The sequence below is a fragment of the Microtus oregoni genome, unplaced genomic scaffold (genome assembly GCF_018167655.1).
Source record: "Microtus oregoni isolate MIOR12 unplaced genomic scaffold, Mior012 000012F_ref0000307, whole genome shotgun sequence".
Classification (NCBI taxonomy): Eukaryota; Metazoa; Chordata; class Mammalia; order Rodentia; family Cricetidae; genus Microtus; species Microtus oregoni.
Genome location: NW_024543071.1, coordinates 41999471 through 42022867, shown reverse-complemented (window position 1 = coordinate 42022867; position 23397 = coordinate 41999471). Strand labels below are relative to the sequence as shown.

The 23397-nt window shown below is 47.4% G+C and overlaps 2 protein-coding genes across 2 annotated transcripts in view; both read left to right on the top strand.

Moving 5' to 3' along the window:
* The window catches only part of LOC121454718 (protein prune homolog 2-like), a 158120-nt gene extending 146876 nt beyond the window's left edge, over nt 1–11244 (top strand). The window contains exons 7-9 of the mRNA XM_041662152.1: nt 764–919; nt 6207–11094; nt 11150–11244. Of these exons, the coding sequence (XP_041518086.1) occupies nt 764–919; nt 6207–11094; nt 11150–11244 (5139 nt within the window). The remainder of the gene's footprint in view (nt 1–763; nt 920–6206; nt 11095–11149) is intronic.
* An 804-nt stretch (nt 11245–12048) lies between these two features.
* LOC121454128 (protein prune homolog 2-like) overlaps nt 12049–23397 on the top strand; it is a 91116-nt gene continuing 79767 nt past the window's right edge. Inside the window, exons 1-2 of the mRNA XM_041661334.1 lie at nt 12049–12720; nt 13101–13863. Coding sequence (XP_041517268.1) covers nt 12159–12720; nt 13101–13863 — 1325 coding nt within the window. The 5' untranslated portion in view covers nt 12049–12158. The remainder of the gene's footprint in view (nt 12721–13100; nt 13864–23397) is intronic.

The window sequence follows — 23397 nt, the reverse complement described above, 5'->3', positions numbered from 1 at the left end:
GGGCATGCCTGCTTTTTGTCCCGCCCAGCTCCCGCATGGTTAGCTTTACACCCGAAATAACAACACACAAACTGTATTCTTTTAAACACTGCCTGGCCCATTAATTTCTGCCTCTTATTGGCTAGTTCTTACATATTGCTTAACCCATTTCTAATAATCTGTGTAGCACCACGAAGTTGTGGCTTACCAGGAAAGATTCAGCATGTCTGACCTGGTGGCTGGCTCCATGGCATCTGACTCCACTTCCCTTCTTCCCAGCATCTTGTTCTGTTTACTCCGCCTACCTAATTTTCTGTCCTATCAAAGGACCAAGGCAGTTTCTTTATTAACCAATGAAAATAACAATAGACAGATGACCCTCCCACATCAGAAGGAAGGGAGACAATCACGCAGACCCCTGGTGTATGATGCTTCTTGCTTTTCTAGTGACAGACTGAGATTAGAGCCAAAAGAAATTCTTATATGGGTATCATAAAAGATGAGATGTGCTTTTCAAATACTTGATAAATATTTCATAAAAATATACTCCTGTCTAAAGGGTTGATAATAAAGGCAGAGACATCTTTCTTCCTTGGTTCGGGAAACAAATCAGTCAAGTGTATTTTAAGCCAGAACATGGATATTTCCGAAATTTCTCAAAGCATTTACTTCACTTACCTCTGGTGATAACTATCTGTCCTGTTGCATCACAGGCCTGAGTTGATGTGCGGCCGCTGTCTGAAGCAGGCAGTTTGACACTGATCTCACATGCCTGTCGTTTCAGGACTGCCTGTTTCATAGCAACATCACCAGTGACTTGAAAGCCTTCACAGACAAGTTTGGTTTTGATGTCCTCATCCTGATCGCGAGTTACACCTTGGAGGAGCAGCAGAGACAGCAAATCGCAGTGTACTCCCAGAACCTGGAACTGTGCAGCCAGGTGAGCCTTCCTCGGTCTGTTTCACTGTTGGTGAGCTTCTGGAATTAAGGACATGTGCTAAGAAGTAATAACAGACTGCTGTCTTCTAAGAAATAGGCCCAAGAGATAGAGTCCTGATACTGGACTTGTAGGGAAATTGGGGCATATCACGCATTGTTTCATTTTAGAAAGGCTGCTAGTCCATTTCATGTTGCTGACAAAATGCCAGAGGCCAGGTACTTTTTAAAGAAGAGACATTTGTTGGCTCACAGTTCTTGAGACGAGCAGGGCATGGACTTGTGCCCTGATGCGGCATGGGCTTTCTCGAGGACAGCATCGCATAGAGAACCTGGAAGCAAACGTCTAGACTTGCTTTGTGACAACTTATTCCAGTGAAAATCGATAGAGTCCCTTGGAGCTTTCATTAATCCTTCTTGTCACCTAACGACCTTCTGCTAGCCCCACTTCTTAAAGATTCCACCCCATCAATACTGTCACCTCCATTTAGGGAGCCAAGCTTTGAGTGTGCAGACCTTTGCACAGTGACACAAAACCATAGCACAACCTCACAACTGTTCCCCTTATAGACTGAATCCATAAAGAAAACTACCAGCTCTTTCTCACCCAAATGAAGGCAAGTCTGCCTTTTCTACACTGTTTTCTTTTGAGAGCATTCCCTGGTGATAACCAATCTAGCCACTGTCTCAATATCCATGTGGTGCCCGGTGTTTAGAACAAGTGATCCGATGCCTTAGCAAACACAGTGAAGGTGCTCGGGTAAGCAGCTGGATCTTGTAGGGTGAGAGTTGAGCCTTTTAACACAAAACCTAGAAAATAAAAATAAGAAGAGGAGGAGGGGAGGGGAGAGAAGGAGGAAGAGGAGGAAGAGGAGAAGAAGAAAGTTAATCACAACAGGTCCTGGATTTATGAGTCCAAATAGTTATTATACTTAATAACTAACATTGAGATTGATGTGGATATAATGACTGGTTAACATGAACCTCACTAGCGAGTCAGAGTCCTTGGCTACCTCGCGTGGCGAGAGGCAAAGTCTCCACTTTCTTTTTCAGCATCTCCCTGTGTCCTCTAAAGCTCCATTCGGCTCCTTCACGATGACTGTATCTACTCTCACTGCTTTCTCGAGTTCAGATAAGAACATGATGCCCCTGCTATGGTGCACTTTGTGTCCTCTGCCCTGACCTGCATACCTGTGTGTGTCAAATCTCCACTGTGGCTTTCCCAGGGTTAACACACTATGTGTTTGGACCCAAGGGTGTGCTATTACCTTTCTCGTCGCAGTGACAGAACCCTTGGCAGAAGCAAACGAATGGGAGAGAGATTTCCTCAGGCTCATGTTTCAGAACTACTGAAACATGACAGAGAAGGCATGGAAGTTGACATCTGTGGCAAGTGGGAGCTTGGGACGTGGTTTATCACACTGCAACCGGATCAGGAAGAACATGGCCAGATAAGAAGCAGGGCTTCCCTGCGACCTACAGGCCAGTGTCCACCAGTTAGACCGTGTCTAAAGAGTTCCATAGCGTCCCCATAACAGCTGGGGACCAGGTATTCAAGTGCATGAGCCCGTGAGGGGATATTTTACTGCCAAACCATAACAAAGGTTCGATTTTACCCTTTTTGCTCATAACTTTGTAGATAGAAGACATAAGTTGTCCACATGTCTGCTATCTTAGTTTTCAAAGCACTTTTGGGAGCAGACCCCTTTTCCAAGTCGTTTTGAAAGTAAGTTTCTTTAAGCAAAGGAAGTGGTCAAAACCCTGGAGCCGGCACTTCCTCTTCTCTCCTCATCCCACTGACAGTTTCAAAAGCAGCTCCTCTAAATTCCCTGTTGTAATAGGAGTGGTGGGGCTGTGTCCCCAGCACCCCGGCCGCCTGCTAGCTTATGCCCTGAAATAACAACACACAAACTGTATTCTTTTAAACACTGCTTGCCCCATTAACTCTAGCCCTTACAGGCTAATTCTCATATCCCGATCAACCCGTCTCTAATAATCTGTGTAGCATCAGTCTTACCAGGAAAGATTCTAGCCTATGTCCATCCTGGGTCTGAGCTTCATGCATCTGCTTCAGAGAGCAGAGCTATCGCGTCTGCCCGGGAGAGGGGAGCATGGCGTCTCTGAGCTCACTTCCTCTTCCTCCCAGCATTCTGTTCTGTTTACTCCACCCACCTATGTTCTAACCAATAAAATGGGCCAAGGCAGTTTCTTTATTTTTTTAACCAATGACCTTCCTCCATCAATTCCCAGCAACCCAAAGGGGACAGGCTCTGCACCACGGGGTCCTTCTTGATCTTGTGGTCACAAGGTGAAGAGTCCACCTCTGTGGTTCAATCACAGAGTTCAAAATTCAGGTCCCCTCCCACCAGCAGAGAGTTGTTGATTCACCAGTCCTTCCCTAGTTTTTGTTTTCTTATCAACAAAGCTTGAAACAAAACAAACAGCTGCACAGTATCACTGTGAGAAGAAAAGAACCTCTGGGCGTGACACACTTACAACTGTGCTGTGTTGCCGATTACCATCAAGGCCATTGCAGTGGCTTCTGGCTGTGACACACAACTGTGCTGGTATGGATAAGCACTTGGCAAAAACCTCTGTTTTATCATCAAGGCCATTTCCACGGCTTCTGAGGCTATTCTCTCCACCATCATCTTTAACCCCTGTTAATCCTGAAGGGCTTTTTCTTTCTTTTTTTTTCTAACAATAACTTATTTAATTTTATGTGCATTGGTGTCAGATCCCCTGTAACTTGAGTTAGAGACAGTTGTAAGCTACTATGTGGGTGCTGGGAATTGAACCTCGGTCCTCTGGAAGAACAGTCAGTGCTCCTAACCACTGAGCCATCTCTCCAGCCCCATGTAGGGCTTTTTCAAAAGCTCAGCATGGCAAAACAGTCCTGGTGTTCCCTAAACTTCCAAGTGCTGCAGCCTGCGCCTGGCCTGGAGCTGGCTGTCTGGCTCGGTGTCCCTCTGCCTCCCAGGTGCCTTTGTCTGCTCAGATTTCTATGTCACTGCTCCCCAGGACAAGAAGGAAAAGAAGGGGCCTGAGTGCCATGGGGAGGCTCAACCTGTGGCCCTTTCCCTCTCTCACCTCTTCCTTTGCCTTAACACTCCATCAGGGCCAGGCCGGAGCTGGCTTCCTCTCTGAATCAAATGCTTGGTCAGCACCCAGGGATTCTGCAGACTCAAATATCACAGCTGTTGGAAGATGGTGCTATATTACACTTAGGAAAGGCTTTGGGTGATTTTAAAGACAGTCACCGGTGACTCCCAGAAACCAGTGAAATGGAGAAGCTGACTAATGTAATGTTAAGTTGAATGGGGTTGGAGAAAGAGCTGGTGCCAGGCTAAGCTGGGTACAGTAGTACCTGGGTCTCAGTTGCTGGTGCTCTTCTCTGTAGACAGATGGACATTTTAACTTTTGTGGGCTGTAGATCCAGCCCCGTCAGTAGACAGCTGGCCCAGCATGTACAAAGCCCTGAGTGAAGTCACGTGCACCAGTCAGCCTGGCACAGTGGCCCACACTTATTAGAGACTGGGGAGTAGACTCTCTTGGGAAAGTACTTGCCTCACAAAAAACTGGACAGGGTGCCACAGGCTTATCGTCCCAGCCCTGGGAAAACAAAGACAAAGATTCCTGACTCTTACCGGCTGTCCAGTCTCTCCAAATTGGTAGGCTCTGGGCCAGTGAGAGATCCTGTCTCAAAAGGGTGGATGGCATGTCTGAGAATGACCCTATAGTTGTCCTCTAGCCTCCAAAAGAAAGCATACACATGGGTATGTGCACACACACACAGGCACTCATGCACACACATGCACAGGCACACACACACATATACACATATGCACACACGCACAGGCACACATGCACACATATGCACACACACATATACACACACACATATGCACACATGCACACACACACACACATAAATAAAATATTTTAAGGCCACCATTCTCAATCCCCAGGTCCCATTTGCATGTTTTATATGCTATGTCCATCTGATCAGCATTTCTGACGTCAGCCCAGCCATGCCACACCCACCCTCCAGGCCTTACTGACAGTGCTCACATCCTGTGCCCAGACGCAGTCTGCTAATGGTGGCTCTCACCCCTTATCCAAAAAACTTCTTTTCGCAATAGACGGAGATCATTATAGAAAGCACAACTGATCAAATCCACAGACCAAGTGACTGTGTGATACCCATCAGCAATTGATACACTACAAAACAACCCCTACACCTAAGGCTCGGGGAATGTTGTGGAATGGTGGATGCATGTGTGCATGTGTGTGCGTGCGTACGTGCATGGATGTGTGTGTGAAAAGACTGCAGGACCAGAGGACCAGAATGTCTGCTGTGAGCTTATCTCCCGTGTATGACAAGCAAGCTCTACCCACACATCCTCAACAGTGTGGTTGCCTAAATAAGACCTAATCCACGACACCACCAGCAGAAATGCTAGCGTGCATGGCGGAAAGCATGCAAGATCCCAGCCCCAGAAGAAGAGATGGAGGCAATATGTGATTGTTGAGAGAGGGAGAATCAGTAACTTGGGGTTTCTACTTCTGCGATGAAACACCATGACCAAAAAAGCAAGTTGGGGAGGAAAGGGTTCATTTGGCTTGCACTCCCCCATCACTGTTCATCACTGAAGGAAGTCAGGACCAGAACTCAAATGGGGTAGGAACCCAGAGGCAGGAGCTGATGTAGAGACCATGGAAGGGTGCTGCTTACTGCCTTGCTCTCAAGGATTGCTTAATCTTCTTTCTTATAGAACCCAGGACCCCCACCCCAGGGGTAGCACCGCTCGCAATGCTGGGCCCTCTCCATCAATCACTAGTTAAGAAAATGCCTTACAGCTAGAACTTATGAAGACATTTTCTCAGTTAAAGTTCCCTCCTTTTGGGTAACTCTAGCTTGTGTCAAATTGATATAAAACTGGCTAGGACAATCAATCTTTCGAGAAATGAGCCCCCTGATTAGTTATCTATCACCGAGTGATCATCTCTAAAAATGTACATATATGAGAAACATTAAATGGACTCAGCAAGTTATAGTTCTATATTTACTCATATATAGTGTATGGGTTCATGGCAAAAAATAAAGAAGACAGGCAATAGATTTGAGAAGAAATAGGGGAATGGAAGGAGTTGGAGGGAGGAAAAGAAGGTGAGGAATGATGTTGTTATAGTACACATATGTGAAAATACACAATTTTTTAGTGAAAAGCTGAGAAAGACAAAATGCCAGGGACATCTCCACGCTCACACACCCTTGTGCCTCCCTGTAGATTTGCTGTGAATTGGAAGAAAGTCAGAACCCTTTCCTGGAACTGGAGCCATTTGAATGTGGCTGTGACGAGATCCTGGTATACCAGCAGGAGAACCCTTCTGTGACCTGTGACCAGGTGGTTCTTCTTGTCAAGGAAGTCATCAACAGGAGGTGTGCAGAGATGGTCTCTAACAGCCGGACATCCTCCACGGAAGCTGTGGCAGGCAGCGCGCCCCTGTCCCAGGGCTCCTCTGGGATTATGGAACTCTATGGTTCTGACATAGAGCCACAGCCCAGCTCTGTGAATTTCATAGAAAACCCTCCAGAGCTCAACGATTCTAACCAGGCTCAGGCAGATGTCAATATAGACCTTGTTAGTCCCGACAGCGGCTTGGCCACCATCAGGAGCAGTCGTTCATCCAAGGAGAGCTCAGTGTTTCTCAGTGATGACAGCCCTGTGGGAGAGGGTGCTGGGCCTCACCACAGCCTTCTCCCGGGATTTGACTCCTACAGCCCCATCCCCGAAGGGATAGTTGCAGAGGAACACAGCGAACACTTTGACCTCTTCAACTTTGACCCAGCACCCATGGCTTCTGAGCAATCCCAGCCATCTTCCCATTCTGCAGACTACTCGCCAGAAGACGGCTTCCCCAACAGTGATTCATCAGAAGGAAACCTCTCTGCGGGGCCGAAAGGACTTGGTGAGATGGGGATCAGCAAGTCTAATTACTCCTCCAGCTCACTTTTGTCAGAGACCGGGAAAGACAGCCTTGTGGAATTTGATGAAGAGTTTGTCCAGGGACAAGAAAGTTCAGGAGATAACTCTGAAAGTAATTTAAGCCTGGCATGTTTTGTGGGAGACGGACCTTCCTCCCCGCCACGGCTGAAGAATATTGCGAAGAGGATCCCACCAACACCTATGAACAGCTTTGCAGAACTCTCACCGTCAACCGAAGCGCCAGCCCCACTCTATCCTGAAGGTATGATCCAAAATGCCATAGACGCAACCCACCTGGGGCCGCCTCAGACCCGCACACGGTGCAGCAGCTGGTGGGGTGGCTTAGAAATTGACTCGAAAAATATCGTGGATGCGTGGAGCCCCGGTGAGCAAGAGCCTGTCTTCCAGAGCCCGGAATCCTGGAAAGAGCATAGGAACGGCCCCGTTGAGAGGAGAACCTCGGATTCCGCCTTCCAACCGCAAAGTCTCGAATTCCCAAAGTCAGATCCCTGGGAATCTGAATTTGGTCAGCCTGAACTGGGCAGCAAAGATACGCATGACCAGGAGGAGGGGAGCTTGAAATGTCAGCATCCACCCACAGAGATGCCGCATTTGACAGATGCCTCTCCTCAAGGGACAAACCACCTCATAGAAGACTTCGCTGCTTTGTGGCATTCAGGCCACTCCCCGACAATGATGCCCGAGCCCTGGGGAAATCCCTCGGATTCGGCTGACACTGCAGTCTCGGTGCCATTCCCGTCCTGGGGTGCATTTGATAAGAAAAACAACACTGAGACTCTAAACAGCACTTGGAATCTTCATCCCACTAACAACGAGATGCTGCCTGTACAGGACCCGAATGAGTGGGCTATGGCCAAAAGCGGGTTTTCTTTCCCTGCTGTAGACCTACTGGACAATTCCCTTGTTGAGGTCAATGCAGATGCTGCTCCAGAAATCTGGGGCAATACGAGCAGCGGCCCCAAGGATAATATTCTTACATCTGGAAGCCCCATTTCTGATCTGGGTCAAACGTGGAATACTTCTAAGCTGCCAGGGGAAGACCAGAATGGTTTGGTGGATGCAACAGCCAGAAGGAGGGTATATGGGAAGGAAGGTTCCTGGAGCCTCTTTGAGGAGAGTGTTAAGAAAAGAGGGTCAGATGTATCGGCTCCTTGGGAAGACTCCTTTTTGTCATACAAATGCTCTGATTACAGCGCATCCAACCTAGGAGAAGATTCAGTCCCATCCCCCCTGGACACCAACTACTCCACCTCTGACTCTTACACGTCGCCAACATACGCTGGAGATGAAAAGGAAACGGAAAACAAGCCATTTTCCCAGGAGAATGGTTCTGAGTCCAAAGACACTAACTGTCCTGCAGAGGATGTTGAGTCTCTCGCAACGTCACCCCAGCAGTCTCAGAGAAATCGAATTGGTTCCGGTCCCGGGCACTTAGACATGTGGGCATCACCTCCTGCAGACGATACACCTGAAGGAAATGGCGCACATCCTCCAGATAAAGACTTACTCAAGATCGAGCGTGCGGGAGACGAGCATGCTTCCAGGGAGGACGATGGAGGGGAGAGCAGCCCATCCAGTTACGATGACCCCAGCATGATGCAACTCTACAACGAGGCAAACCGGCAGCTCACCCTTCTCCACAGCAACACCAACTCACGCCAGGCAGCCCCCGACAGCCTTGAGACATGGAACCGAGTGGCTCTGGAGGACACACAGTCCACCGCGACCATCTCGGACATGGACAACGAACTGGACTGGGATGACTGCAGTGGGGGTGTGGCTATCAGCGGCGACGGTCAAGCAGAAGGTTCCATAGCTGCAAGCACTGAACCGGAAACCCGGTTCTCAGTGAAGCAGCTGGAACCCTGGGGCACAGAGCATCAGGAAGCAAACCAGGTAGACTGGGACCTCTCCGCCTCTGCAGAGCCCACTGGGGACACTGGTCCCAGTGAATACCATATCCTGAATGAGAAGAGTGGGCAGTTAATTGCAAACAGTATTTGGGATTCTGTCATGAGAGATAAAAATATGCCGACATTTAGATTACCAAGTCCACCCAGTACTACAGATATGGGACAAAGCACTTGGCCTCCTGAAATTCCCGGGCACTCAGTAAATGATAAAGACAGTCCCATGTTAGAAGCCTCTGGATTCAGTGAGTCAGCAGCACTTACATCTCAGCCTGATGACCAGGACATGTGGACAGAGTCCCAAGGTGACACAGCATCCTTGGTGACCAGGCCGGAGAGTCCAGAACGTGTCACACAGTCAGACCCATGGACTGGCCATGCTTTCGGACAGATTGAAAGTGAGATCGAAGGCCTGGGAGCCTCTAGCAGTGGGCATCTCAACAAGAAGGCAGCGCTAGGCTCCGGGGTGGAGGGAAAAGAGCCCAGTGACCAGGCAGTGTCTTTTTCAGCTGCATTTAAACACCAAGAAATCTGCAGTGCATCGGGCAAAATCAACTCTCTTCCAGTCACTTCCGGCCCTCAAACGGAGGGACCAAAGGAAGCCTTAGAAGTCGAGAAGGAGCCTTATACTCTAGACTCCTTTGCTGTGCAAACAGAGACACCCACAAGTGATTTGCAGACAAAAGAGACCCATGAGGAATCTCTCGTGGATGTCAGAAATTCAGGTGAAACGGGCACAACTTCCGGTAGGATTCATCTAATAGAAAATATGCCTTTATCTGATATGGAACTTGAGAAAACTGAAGCCCACAATCCTCTGGAGTCAGGAAAAGCGGATGAAAAGCTGCTTTATGAGTCTCCTCAAACCTTGGACGATTGGAACGGCGCTATAGATAGTGACGTGTGGGACAGTCACATAAGTTATGAGGCGACTGCGAATCCTGCAGGCCATGGCCCTGAGAGCGGCTTCCCGGAAGCTCTTTCCCCAGGAAATTATGACAGAGACAGCCTCTCCAGTGAATGTACTCATTCAAGTATGTCGAGTCCTGATCCAAATGAGTCTCCAGTGGCTTTGCCCTGGACCCATGGACCCAATACTGGACTTCAAAAAGAGGATCAAGAAGACAGGAGCAAACCGATTCACCAAGAACCGGAACAATTTGCCACCGAATCCCAAGCAAAAGTGGTTACTGAAATGAGGGACTTTGCAGAAAACAGACAGGATGGGTTGGGAAAGTTGTCTGATCACAGGGATCCTAAATTTCCCGAGATTCCAAGCGAGCCCATCAACAATGACTCCTCATCCTCTTCATCCAGCCTTGGAACGGATAAATATCCAGAATATTCTTATGCATATCAGGGAGGAAGTGTAACGATTAGCCATCAAGAGAAAAATGAACTTGACTTTCTGGAAATTGCGCAGCCAGAGGACACTAGCATCATATCTACAAGCTCAGGTTCTGACGATGATGGTGGCGGTAATGGAGAGCTGGTGGAGACGGAGCTCCATTTGGCCACTTGCCAAGTTTCTCAGAACGAATCCGGGGCTTGTGATTCGCTGCATGAACCCGAGTTCTTGACCACAGAGGATCCCAAGTCTGAATTTTCTATCTTTGTGGGTAGTTCAGAGCCAAGAGAGAAAGAGAATAAGCCATTCTGTGACAGTCAACAAAGCAGCCCTGGTCAGTGGATCTTGTCACCACTCGTGCAGACTGGCACACAGGACACATCTGTGGAGGTCAAAGCTGCAGAAACAGGGAGGATGGGAGATAGCATGTGGCAGGTGTCTCCCAAGCCTGAGCCCCGGGATGGAGACCCTGCTAAGTTGGAAATGCTTGGCTTCTCAACCGACAGCAGTGAGTGGTGGGCCAGCCCTCTACAGGAAGGGAGACCAAATGTCAGCACATCTGCAGAGCCACTGTCTGACTCAGAGGGGGAGTCTAACTTAGAGGCGACTTCTCCAGTCTTCCAGAATTCGGGTCCCTGGGGCGTACCCACTCAGAGTGATAGTGAACATGTGGACACAGACACTACTAATCCCTTCAGTGGTAAAGTGAAGTCACCCTTTCTATATAGCAATGGGGACGAGTCACATGAGAAACTTTGGAACATTCAACCCAAGCAGCTCGATTCAGATGCCGACCAGTTCAGTCAGCTCGTAATACTGAACCAAGTTAAAGACGAAGATGCAGGCCAGCAAACAGCTGTGCCCTCTACTGCTGACGACCTTTCTGCCGAGACTCGCACCCAAGAGCAGCGTCAGGAACCTGTGCTCTCTATCTGGGACCATGCAGACCCAGCATTTACTAACAGAGATGAAAACGGATGCCTCAGCCCTGGGCTTTCTCCCACTGAGTGCCAACAAGAGAACTGGTGGGGACAAGAAAAATCCTATCCCGGCCAAGTGACATACTCAAGCACGGTCACAGAAAATCTCCCTGCAGTCAGTACTCCCATAGAGCTGATGGAGAAGTCGGGTTCTGAATGGGATAACCCCAGCCCCGGCGAGCCCCAGCCTAACTTTGTTCCAGATATTTTACATGACAACTTCCAGGAGGGTGGACAACTGGCCTCGGCTTCCCCTGATTTGTGGGTGGACGTCAAAGAGCCTTTCGCCTTCAGAGCAGATGCTGAGGATCCTGATATACTGACTCACTGCGACCATGAGAGCGACTCTCAGGCCTCCGGCAGCCCTGATGTGTGCCACGATTCTGAAGGAAAGCAAGAGATGGAGACGCATGCAGGTGTTTCCCCGGGACCTGAAGTGGAGCCCAGTAAACTTTACCTCCCTGAGCCAAAGATGAATGATGAACCTACTCAGGGACCCAGGAAGGCATCTCTCCCACACAGTTCAGAACTCCACTCTGAACACACGATGCCACTGCCTCCAATCAACAATCGGATGGATATAAATGGCTCATCTAAGCCTGCCTCCCCCAAAAGTTCCCCAGAACCTTCTGATAGGCATGGGGACAACAATACAAGCTTAATGGCGTTAGAGGGAGATGCCAACCCGGAGGTGGAAGCTGTGGACAGGGGGATCCCAGGCACTGGAAATGGAGATGCTGACACTCCACTGACTCATCAGGAGGTCAGTATAGAAGGCAACAGCTCTTGGGTGTCAGAAGATCTTTGTCCTGACAGTCAGACAGGCACGGGAGCCTTGCTTGACTGTGAGCAACCTTTTGCTTCTGAGAACCCTGCTGTACTGACTGACATCTTGCTAGCCTCAGACACCTGCCTGGATGTAGGCGAAGCTGCCTTTGAGCACGGTTTCAGTGAAGCCTCAGGCCTCAACACTTCCACAGGCACTATAGACGATATGAGTAAGTTAACACTATCAGAAGGCCATCCTGAAACACCAGTTGATGGGGATGCGGGGAAGCAAGATATCTGCTCATCTGAAGCTTCCTGGGGTGATTTCGAATATGATGTCATGGGCCAGAATATCGATGAAGATCTGATGAAAGAGCCTGAACATTTCCGCTATGGGGGTGATCTTCCATTGGAAGACGGAACGCTGAAGCAATCGCTGGCACCATACACACCCCCCTTTGATCTGTCCTACCTTACAGAACCTACTGGTGATACTCAAACAGCCCAGGAAGCTGGGTCTCCAGATGATGCATCTCTGGGGAGTGATGCAGCAGAGCTGTTACTTTCTGCTCTTCCTGATCAAAGGGAGGAAAACCACACTGAGACCAACAGCAGGCAGCCTAGACACCCGATGACTGTGTTGCATATTCATGAAGACCCTGAGGCTCTTTCTTCACCTGTAGGAGGACCGGGTTCCAACATAGAGTCATCGCCATCAAATATTGACTGGGAAATAGAAACAGATTGTTCAGATTCACCAGCAGGTGGCGCCATGAGACCACCAAACGGTAAGCAATTCGCTCCCCGCCCTCCTATCCTCGCACACATACACAAACATAGCTCCATCTTCAAGGAATCAGCATTAAATAAATTAGTGCATTTATTAAAGCATTGCCACCAATGCAAGCAGAGAAAGTAACTGTATGTCCAATCCATTGTCTAACCATCTTCAGCGTATGTAAATGTAATGGCTATATTAATCATCTTCAGTATATGTAAATGTAATAAGTATGCTACGAAACTTCCCTATGCTTGAGAAAATTGAACAAGTTCACAAAAATAAAAATATGTAGCAGCTTGTCTCTTCTTAAGTGGTCCTTTGTGAAGACCACAGATTACATAGTATGTTAATTAAGCCTCTTCTCTTCATATTGCTTTCCTATTATAGGTGTCATCAAGGATATAGTCGAGTTAGAAGAGAGCGCAATTCCCACAAAAGGGCCCGAGCAGACAAAATTAGAGTCCAGTGAAGATAAATGGGCCGAGAAAATCGAAGACCCCCATGCACTAGCTGTGGGTTACATACTCGTAAGCCATGAAAAGGATTCTCCATTGAAACCGGAGGCCTGGGAAGCAAGAGAAAACTTACCCGAATCAGAAAAATTATCCATAGGTTCTGCAGAAACAGAGCTACCAGAAACTCAGTTAGCAGAGGCCCCAGACACATGCCAGCCCGAGTCTCTAAATGAAGTCAAAGTTGGTTCTGCAGAGAGAATGTCTTCCGACCACAAGAAGAGGGCATCTCCTGAAAGCCCTGCACAAGAGCAGAACTGGATGGTCTTGGGCCACAGTGAGGTTGCTGATCTATCCCCAGAAACAAGGGACCCCGGGTCTGGGTCTCCTGGTAAAACTATGGAGCAGTTCTTGAGTCTCAGTTTGGACAAGGGCCCCCAGTGCCAGGATCTGGGAGGAAATAGGGCTCTAGACACTTTAGCACTGGAGGAAGTCACTGCTTTGAGCAGCCAATCAAGGAAGAGCAAGAGCCGAGGTCAAGCTGGTCTAGATGCGGTTCCAGCACAGGCTGCCACCCAGGACAATGAATGGGAAATGCTTTCTCCACGGCTCTCCCAGAAAAAGAAGATCCCTCCACAGGAAATGGAGGAGGAGACAGAGTTCCTTGAGCCTAGACTCCGAAAGCCAAGACCAAATGGGTAAGCAGAACAGTCGGTTTGATTGTTATGGAAATGATTGTGTTTAGAAACCAGGGAAACAGTGAGAGGTTCTGAGGTGAGGGGGCCAGGGTGAGATGTCTTTTCTGACGTTTGTTAGAAGATGGAGCATCAGCAGCAGCAATTGCTAGACAACTCTCAGCAGAAGGATGTTGTGCATCTAGTCTACTCCCACCCTGCTGACGTCGGCACCTGTGTGACTCTGAAACAGGCTGGTGTCGGCAGCCTCACACAGACATGCATGAAGGCAAAACACCAATGCACAGAAAATAAAAAATAAATAAACAATATAAAAAAATAAATGTTTAAAAATAAATAGAATGTCACTGCTGCTTTCAAGATTTGGGGTGTGCTGGTAATACTTAAGATTTTTCTTTCTTTCATTTGCCCTTAAAAATAGTGAGAAATAAGTTAAGCAGAAGGGACGACAGCTTTTTGGCTTTAAAGTGTGTGTGATGTGCACTGTGGCGTGTATTTACGTGCCTCCCATGAATTACTTAATGCAGTTAATATGTAACTGGCATAGGGAAGACACCTCCTGCCCCCTGCTCAGTTTAGGAGCATAAAGGACAATCTATAGCGAAGGCTCTGTGACTCAGGTATTTGGAACTCGGCCTACTCGCCCCTGACCACTTACATATTTAAAGAGTTGGAATTCTATAGAAATCAGTGGGAGAGGCTGGATGATTTCAAGCCTTCCTCCTTCATATTTAAATTCGGTGAACTTAATTTGTATGGGACCAAAGTGTGTGTCCAAACAGCTTCCAGGCTCACAAATGGCATTTCTTGTTCAAAGTAACAGAGGAAGTAAAGACTGTGAAGAGGATGTTGGAGGTTTTTCAGATAACCGCAAGGAGTTTTAAAATCGAAGCATTTCAGTTGACTTAATCTTTCTTTTTCCTGTCAAGCTGCTTTCTTCTAGAGAGAGCCCAGATGAGCAGCTAATGGACTCTGCACCTTCCCCTCCAGGGCATCACCCTTCCCACTCAGCTTCTGTAGTGAGGAGACTTCCCTCCCCACCTTTGCTGCCTTTACATGATCTATTCCAATGCATTTGAAATGTCCTTCCTGCTGGTTTTTGAGCACACATTGGTGTCTATGACAGGATAGGAAGAACAGCTCGGTGGCTGAGCCCTGTTTCACACGCCTGAGACCCTGGGTTCAACCCCTAATACCACAAAACAGCCCAAGACAATGCTAAAGGCCTACGGTCTAGAGGCTAGCCTAGGTCGGGAGCCTTTGGAGAGTCCGGTATTAGGGATGAGGCCCCATCCCCAGCTGCCTTCAGAGTTTCTTTCCTGAAATTTAGATCCTGACTTAAGCTTGAGAATTGTTGTTCTTAGAGGTGAAGAAGCCTGAACTCTAAAGAGTGAGACCTAGACAAGAGTGCAAATACTAGTGACCAGCGTTGGCTCATGTGCACAGGCGCCACTGCGAGCATTTGCTGCCCCCTGGCTCCTCAGCACCGTGTGCGTGGCTTCAGTTTGTGTGCTGTCAAGTTTTATGCCACCTGGGTACAAGCTAGAATCATTTTGTAAGACTGAACCTGAATTAAGAAAATGCCCCCACTAGGTTGGCCTGTGTGCAAGCCCGTGATGGGGAACCTCCTTCAGCTTTGAGAGGCTGGACCAGGTTGAGGCATGGCTTTAGGGTACCAAAAAGCCACGGTCCCGCCCGCTCGCCCCTCTTTTCCTGTGCTGCACACCTGCATTTTGGACCCCTGTTCCTGTTCTGTGAGTTTTCCCTTATAATAAAGGAAAACCTTAGACTACCTTGTTTGGAGCTAATGTGGGATGATTTGTGTGTGCCTCTCCCCCCCCCCCCCCGCCCGGCCACCTGACGTGTTCTGATGCATTTGGCTTCATCTGGTGCCCAGCATATCAGGATACGCCCCCCCACCCCTGTGGCGTTCCCGGTTTGCCAGCCCAGGCACGTTTCTCACCGGCTCACGGCCCATCTGCCACATGTTGGAGTAACATCTGTTGGGGTCCAAGCTCGATTCAGTTTGCACATTCCAGGGTAGGAGAGTGAGGATTAGAATTATTAAGCAAAAGGAGCAGAGATATGAGAGAAATAAAAGACAAAAACACAGAACAGCACTGGGAGGGAAATTCAGTGAATACTGAACCTACGGTGTTTATTTTCCACAAGCTTATATACTTCACTCCAAAAGGGGAGAGGGAGGCAACAGACCTCATTGACCTGTTGTAAGGAATAGACTTGAGTTCTCTGACCTTTTGTTGAGGTGGAGCGGATCCTCCTCTCTACCCAAAATACTAATTAACCACACCCTAGATTAGGATCTCTTGTTTGTAGCCACACCTGTTGTCAACAACTTTGAAAGTGCAAAAATAAGTTCAAACTCTGTGACCTTTAGTCTAGGTGGAACAGACTCATCGCGTTGGTTCTCGTTGCTCGCGTGGGTGTCACGAAACAAGACTCTTTCTGTTGGTGTTGGATAGGGCGGACACAGAAGAGCCTATTTGGTAGCAATAATTAAGCATCCTCTAAATTGTAATTTTCTTCCCTCCTTCCTCTCCCTCACTGGTCCTCTCCCACCTTCATCTTGGATCCGCCCCTCCCCCCGCAACTATGTCTTCCTGGCTAGTCTCATGAGAACAGACCTTCCAGTAATAAGTGATTGCACAAGAATGTCATTTTCTTTCGTCTACCCAGCTGCTGTTTGAGACAAGACAAGCCTTGCTGGTCCTATTTCCCACCCCGACTGAGTAAAGTGAGCAAATAGGCTGCCAACGCCATTAGCAAGCAAGGAATGGTGAAGTGGAGACTTGACTTCCGTCTCTCATTCCCATCCCAGGGCTTCTCAATGAAAGCACAGCCACCCGAAGACATTTCCTTTTCAACGTCTGTGGTTCGATTTATTTGGAGTCCCCCATTGCCCACTGAAAGGCTTGAGTCATTGTTTGATGAGACGTTTTGAAAGTGGTTGAGTCAGATCTTGCTCCTGTCTGCTCAGCCTTGTCGCCCCCACCCCCAGCTCCTTCCAGTGCTCGAACACAGATTTCTCATCATAACGGAGAGGGCTACTTCCGTGATGGCTGTTTCCCGCTGAGGTTGTGTGGTTCCAGCTCAGGGCACGGGAGGACAGAAAGAAGCCAGAGCCCGTCAGTCTGCCTTTCAGTTTGTAGACGTGGTGTTTTATGCTCAGTACTTTACAACAACGAGAGAGGTGGCTCTGGTGCCAAAATGAGGTGGCATGAGGAGGAAAAGCCCAGAATTTCCCATCTGGGCTGCTGGCGTCTAGCCTGTGGGAGAGTCCAAAGTGTGCCCCTGACTGAACTTGAGATGCTGGGTGAGTGGCAGAGCTGCCTTCAGAGGAAAAGCTAACGGAAACTGATGGTATCGAGGAAGATGAGACAGCCCAACTTTCTTTCTACATTACATTTGTCTGTCTGTCTGCCTGCCTGCCTGCCTGCCCACCATGCATGCACAGTGCACATGGAGAAGTCAGAAGACAATTTTAGGAAGTTGATTCTCCCCTTCCATCATGTGCCCCCTCCTGGGGGGGTTTGAACCCAGGGTTTTGGGTTTGACTGCAAGCTCTTTTATCCACTGAGCCATTACGCCGGCCCCAACATCATGGCTTCCTAAAGCAGGACGTCTCGTTGTCGTAGGAGCAGGACCCAGCAAGAAAGATACTGTATTATATTTTCAAGTTAGGAAATTTCAAGGTAGATTTAATCCAGTCCCGTTTACAAAGGCGGCGGAAGAGCGTGAGGAGCCCACACTGAACAGTGCAGTGGTTCGGGTATAGTTTAGTGTAGCTGATAGCGAGTGCCCTGGCTCCAGGGGTGGAGGGAGAGGCAGCCAGAACCCAGTAGGATTTAGGCCAGAGAGAGCAGTGAGAAGAAGGGTAACTAGGAGAAAGAGTTTGGCTAGTCTGAGCGGTACCCACCAATTACTGTGGGTTGGGGTCTGGCCCAGATATTTCCAGGTTCTTAGTCTCTTTTCCAAATAATTAAAATAAGTCTACAGATTTGAAAACAGACCACACAAACAAAAACAAGGTGACTTCATTTGGAGCACAGTGGTAGTACAGACAACAGGGGAGGGCACTGTCAACATGGGCAGCAGGGTACAGGAATGAGGGTACCCAGGGACCCCAGATTTACAACCTGACGTATCTCCTATGAGAACTAAAGAAAGGAAGGCATATATTGGGTGGTTCTCCTGGTTGATTGATAGATTGGTTCATATAGTTAGTCTTTCCACTATACATGTCCCTTCCCAGAATGCATCTGATTTTAATCATAAGTACATAGTTGTAAGATAGCAAATAGGGGGTCCTCCCTAAAGGTTTACTTGAAGAATTCAGTTTGCCTTACTTCATATGGATCCAAAACCGATTCAGGCTGCATTGATCACTCCTAGTTTTCTGAATACATTGGAGCTATACTTGATTAGAGACTATCTAAATTTGATTGTTATTAGAGCCAGAGAAACCTGTGTTGTTCTTCAAAATGGCAGTATATGTCGTCTGAAGAAAGTGAAGGAGCCAAGGAGCTTCTGAGGCTGCCATTCACCTTATTTGGCAAGGGGTGTGTCTTAGTCACTGTTCTGTTGCTGTAAAGAGACACTATAATTACACTAAATTTCTGGAAGAAAGCATTCATTTGAGGATCTTCTTAAAATTTCAGAGAGTGAGCTCATGACCATTGTGTTGCAGAGTATGGCAGCCAGCAGGCAGGCAGACATAGCACTGGAGTAGTAACTGAAAACTTACAGTTGATCCATAAGCAGTAGGCAGAGAGAGAGAGAGAGAGAGAGAGAGAGAGAGAGAGAGAGAGAGAGGAAGCACAAAACCAAAGGGTCCAGGCTAAGCTAGCACCAATACTTGTCTGCTTCACCTGAGAACGGAGTCCAGTAAGTTTGCCCTCCTCTCCCTCCCTCCACTCCTCTCTCCTCTCCCTCCCTCTTTCCCTCTCCCTCCTTCCTCTCATCTCCCACCAGAGCCTTCATTGGTCAAAACCACCTGGAAGTCAGAGTGTGCAAGAGCCTGCAGGGAGAAGGTGGGAAAGAGGAGCTAAAGAGGCAAACAGATGGTGTCCTGCGCGGTGGCCTCGGCCTCCCAGACGCACAGGGACAGGAAGGCACCTGATCACTGAACTGCTCTCTAGTGCCGTAGGGGGTTTCTTCCCAGGACTTGTAGGAGTCCTTATGGAACAAAGGCCAACAAAAGCCAGGATTAGAGAATTTAATCTACAGGTCCCAAATCAGCAATGATTTTGTCCCTTCCATTTGCTGGTGTCTTAGAGACATTTGATTGACACACTGAGGTAGGCGATGCCCTCTTACAGTGGTAGGGAGGAAGGGTTCTGTGACAGCCCACATCCTCACAGCCCCACAAGCCAGCTGGAGAGGACGTCCCATCCCCCTGCCTCGCTTTCTTCCGCTTCCGACTTCTTGTTTTCCATCTGAGGAGAGCTCCCATTCATTGATTTTGTTGATTTTGTTTCTGTCCCCATCTGTGAGACTGTAACTTCCAAGAAAGCAGAAATCTGGTTTGTCTTCTGAAGCATAATACCCCTGATGCTTGGAATAAGGCCTGCCAAATATTAAGTGCCTTGCAAATTTGCCTGATTGAACAAACAGAAACAAACAAACAAACAACAAAATAAAAACCATTTGTCCAAGATTATTGTTCACCTCTCTCCCTCTTCATTCTTTTCCTGAGGTGGGGTCTCATTGCACAGCCATGACTGGCCTATAGCTTGTCATACAGACCAAACTGCCCTTTAACTTGAGTGATCCTCCTGCCTCTGCCTCCTAGGTGCTGCGATCACAGGTATGTGCCGCCAAACACAATTTGTTTTTAATGAGTGTGAAATTTTCAAGTCGTATTATTCCCTTTTCCAGAGGGGATGTGCTACATTCAGTTTGTGAATAATAGCACCTTTCTTTCATAAAGTTTAAAAAAATCCTTCTTCTTGTAATAGGAGACCATAGTTACTTACTTCCTGGTGCTCCTGAACTTCCGTCCACTATAATTCCTCCTAGATTTTAGAGCCCGTTAACTTTCTTAAAGTGTTGTTATTCATTTCACTGAACATCATTGAGAAAAATAGGTTTACCAGGTTAGGGCTTTCTTGGTCATTTTTGGTCGCCAGTTGTCTGTCTGCTTGTCTGCTTCATGGCTTTTACTCTCTTTAACCTACGTGTCCCTTTCCTTGTTGGAAAAGAGCAATCGTTCTACTTCATCATCTTGCACACTCTCAAATCCAGCAGCAGGTGAAAATATGTAATCTTAAAAGACCTTTCAAATTATACCTTTAAAAACTCAGTTCATTAAATAACCATTGGAAAGTAGCCATCAGACTCTGAGAAAATAATGTCAACTCTATTGGAGAATATGAAGTCTAGTGTGTCCTTTCTGCCGATACAATAACCAGAATATAATTTATTGCATTTAAGTAGTGATTCTTAAAAAAAAAGTAACTGCTTCCATATAAAAATAAATGAATACCTTTACTCAAGTGCTAACACTGAGACAGGACTACTTCACCTTGGTACAGCCTGGGAGAACATTCTGCCAGATAGAGGGAAATGTTGCTAGCATTCTCATTTAATACAATATTACTGAAGAGTTTTTGTTTTTGTTGTTGTTGTTTGGTTTTTTTGAGACAGAATTTCTCTGTGTCACAGCCTAGCTGTCTTAGAACTAGCTGTTGTAGACCAGTCTGGCCTCGAACTCACAAAGATCCACCTGCCTCTGCCCCCCCCCCACCCCCCACTGAATGCTGGGATTAAAGGCATGCGCTTCCACCACCTGGCTTAACATTACTGAACATTTTTAAAGTATTTCTGATTAGCCTCATGGCATAATTTAAAAGTGTAAAGATTTAAATTGTGTGCATGTATGTGTACTTGTGTGTGAAGCTGTGTGCGTGATTGCATGTTCTGCAAAAGCCAGAAGAGGGCTTCAGGTTCCCTGGAGCAGGAGTTACAGGCAGTTGTGAGGTCCCCCGCAGGCACTGGAAATCAAACTCTTCTGCAAGAGTAGCAAGTGTTCTTAACCTCTGAGTCCCTAGAGGCAATAATTTAGTTCATTTCCATAGCGACTTCTGAGTTTTAAAACTTACTACGGAAAACAGTTTTCAGCCCTCGTCCTGAACAAACACATTCCCCAGGCTTGCTAGACTTCTCTCTATCAATACAGCGTGGCGCATCCTGACTTAGGGCACCCACCTGTTCATTAGCTGAATTTCTGCCCCCAGAGGTGACCTTGAAACCACAGTGTGGCCTTCACTGAATAAGTCACTTGCTAAGTGTTTCTTGTAACTACTCATAAGTCTAATGATTTGTTTTGTTTTGAGACAGAGTCTCACAGTGAGACTCTTGCTGGCCAGGGGCTTGCTTGGCAGGCCAGGTTGGCCTCCAGCACACAGAAAACTGCTTGCCTCTGCCTCCCAGGTGTTCAGTATAAGGTAGACACTACCATGCCTGGAATTTCTCATCAATTTCGTAGGCTTTTAGTTGAGTAAAGATATAAAAATGTGTCCGCCTTTTCCTTTCTTTGCTGTTCCTTCCCAGCACCAGAAGGAAGTTACCAAATGCCTTTATTCAAGAAGGGGCTCAAACCTCTGGAGTCAGCACCACATTCTGCTGAATGATTTGTTTTTCAGTTGTTGGCATGGCAACTGTTAGAGATGACCCCACACTATCCCATCAGCCTACTCTAACACAGCCCCTTTCCCTCCAAGCCCTGATCCCTCTAAAAGAGGAACAAGTTTGTATAGTGTATAGGTGTTCTAGCTATTTTCAAATTGATTTTTATGATTTTTAACCATCCACATTTCCTCTGGTAATATAAATTGATAATCATAAAAATAAAGCCAACAGCTTTACAAAAGCTTGGAAGTTTTAAAATATATTTTATTTATGCGCATGTGCCTGCGTCTGCATGAGTTTATGCTTACCCCTAGCATTCTAGAACCCCAAAAAGGCTACATGTGTCAGATCCCATGGAGCTGAAGTTAGAGATGATTTTGATGTGGGTGCTGGGACCTGAACCTGGCCCCCCTGCAAGAACAGTAAGCACACTGAGCTCCATCTCTCCAGCCCCCAAACTTTTGAGTGTTAAAAGTGCTCTAATTAAGAGTTGGTTTAGAGTTTGGGCACTTGCTGTCCCAGAACCAGGAGACAGGAGGACCGCCATGCGTTTGACTTTGGCCTCGACAGCAGAGTGAGACCCTTTCACAAAAAAAGAAAGAGCAAACAACAGAAAACAGTTGGACTAAAACTAATTACACTCCTTTCTGTTAGGCAAATGTCCTGTACTATTTTGCTTGCCTTGACTACGTCAGTATTTCTGCTGGCATTTTTATTTTGTTATTTATTTCTGATTATTCCACTCACCCATTGATTCATGCATTCATTTTGGAGAGGGCTGACTTCGAACTTGGTACAGAGCTGCAGAATGACCTTGAGCTTCCAGTCCTCTTGCTTCCTCCTGAATGATGGGATTATAGACATTCATCACCGTGCCTGGTGTTGGGTACTGAGTACAGGAACCTAGGTTATCTTATAGTTTTACAGTGGCATTATCATTGCTATCTGTAAGCAGGTCGACTGAGGCGCCATACAAACTTGTTTGGTTTGGTCTCCTGCAAGCTTGCTAGTAAGTGCTTTTTGCAGCGTGTTCAATCTTTCATGCACCTCTGCCTTCTTATTAATGATTGTATTAATCTTGGGCATTCTGACTTTTCTAGAACTTTCTGATTTTTTTTCTATAACTATTCTTCTATACATTTATGATCCATTCTATTATTTTAATCATTATTCATTACACACTAAATTGCTATCTTTTATAGATACTGTAAAGCTAGTGTGTGTGCATGTGTGTGTGTTTGTGTGTGTGTGTCTGTGTGTGTGTATTTAAAAACTTTCAGAGAACTGAATCTCTTCCAAACTCGTGTGTTTAAGAAATTCAAATGCAGCCTCATCCGGGGACAGGAATGGCAGCATCTTTCGTGAAATGACATAAAAATCAAGGGGGATTTGTGACTCCATAACCCAGAAAGTATTTTATATTCCCAAATGCTTCTCTGCCTAGCTTCAGCTCTGACCCCAGGCACAGGAGGCCGATGCACTAGGAGATCTAGGAGGCAGGTGATCAGCCTTATTTAGATGTGCCAGGGATCACGTGACTAGAAAATGGAGTCGAATCTGTACACGCTGTTAACTGCTCCAGAAGGGAGATGCTGAAGAGCCAGAGCCGCGCATCCTTCCGGCCCTCCCGCTAGCAAGCCTCGCGTCCTCCTCAGAAGGTAGGTGGGTCCCGGTCAGACTTTAGGAAGGCTGGGCCGGGTGAGGAGGGATTTCAATGGAGACTCTTCCTGGAAGCCTGTCTGCTGCTGCTGGGAAGTTGGAGCGGGTAGGAGGCTGGGGAGAGGAGGCTGAATTCGGCCCGGCCCCTCGCCCCTGACACCCAAGAGCCGCAATTGATTTCGATAAAACTCAGAACCACGGGGCACGCAGGCTTTTGCTTCCCCACCC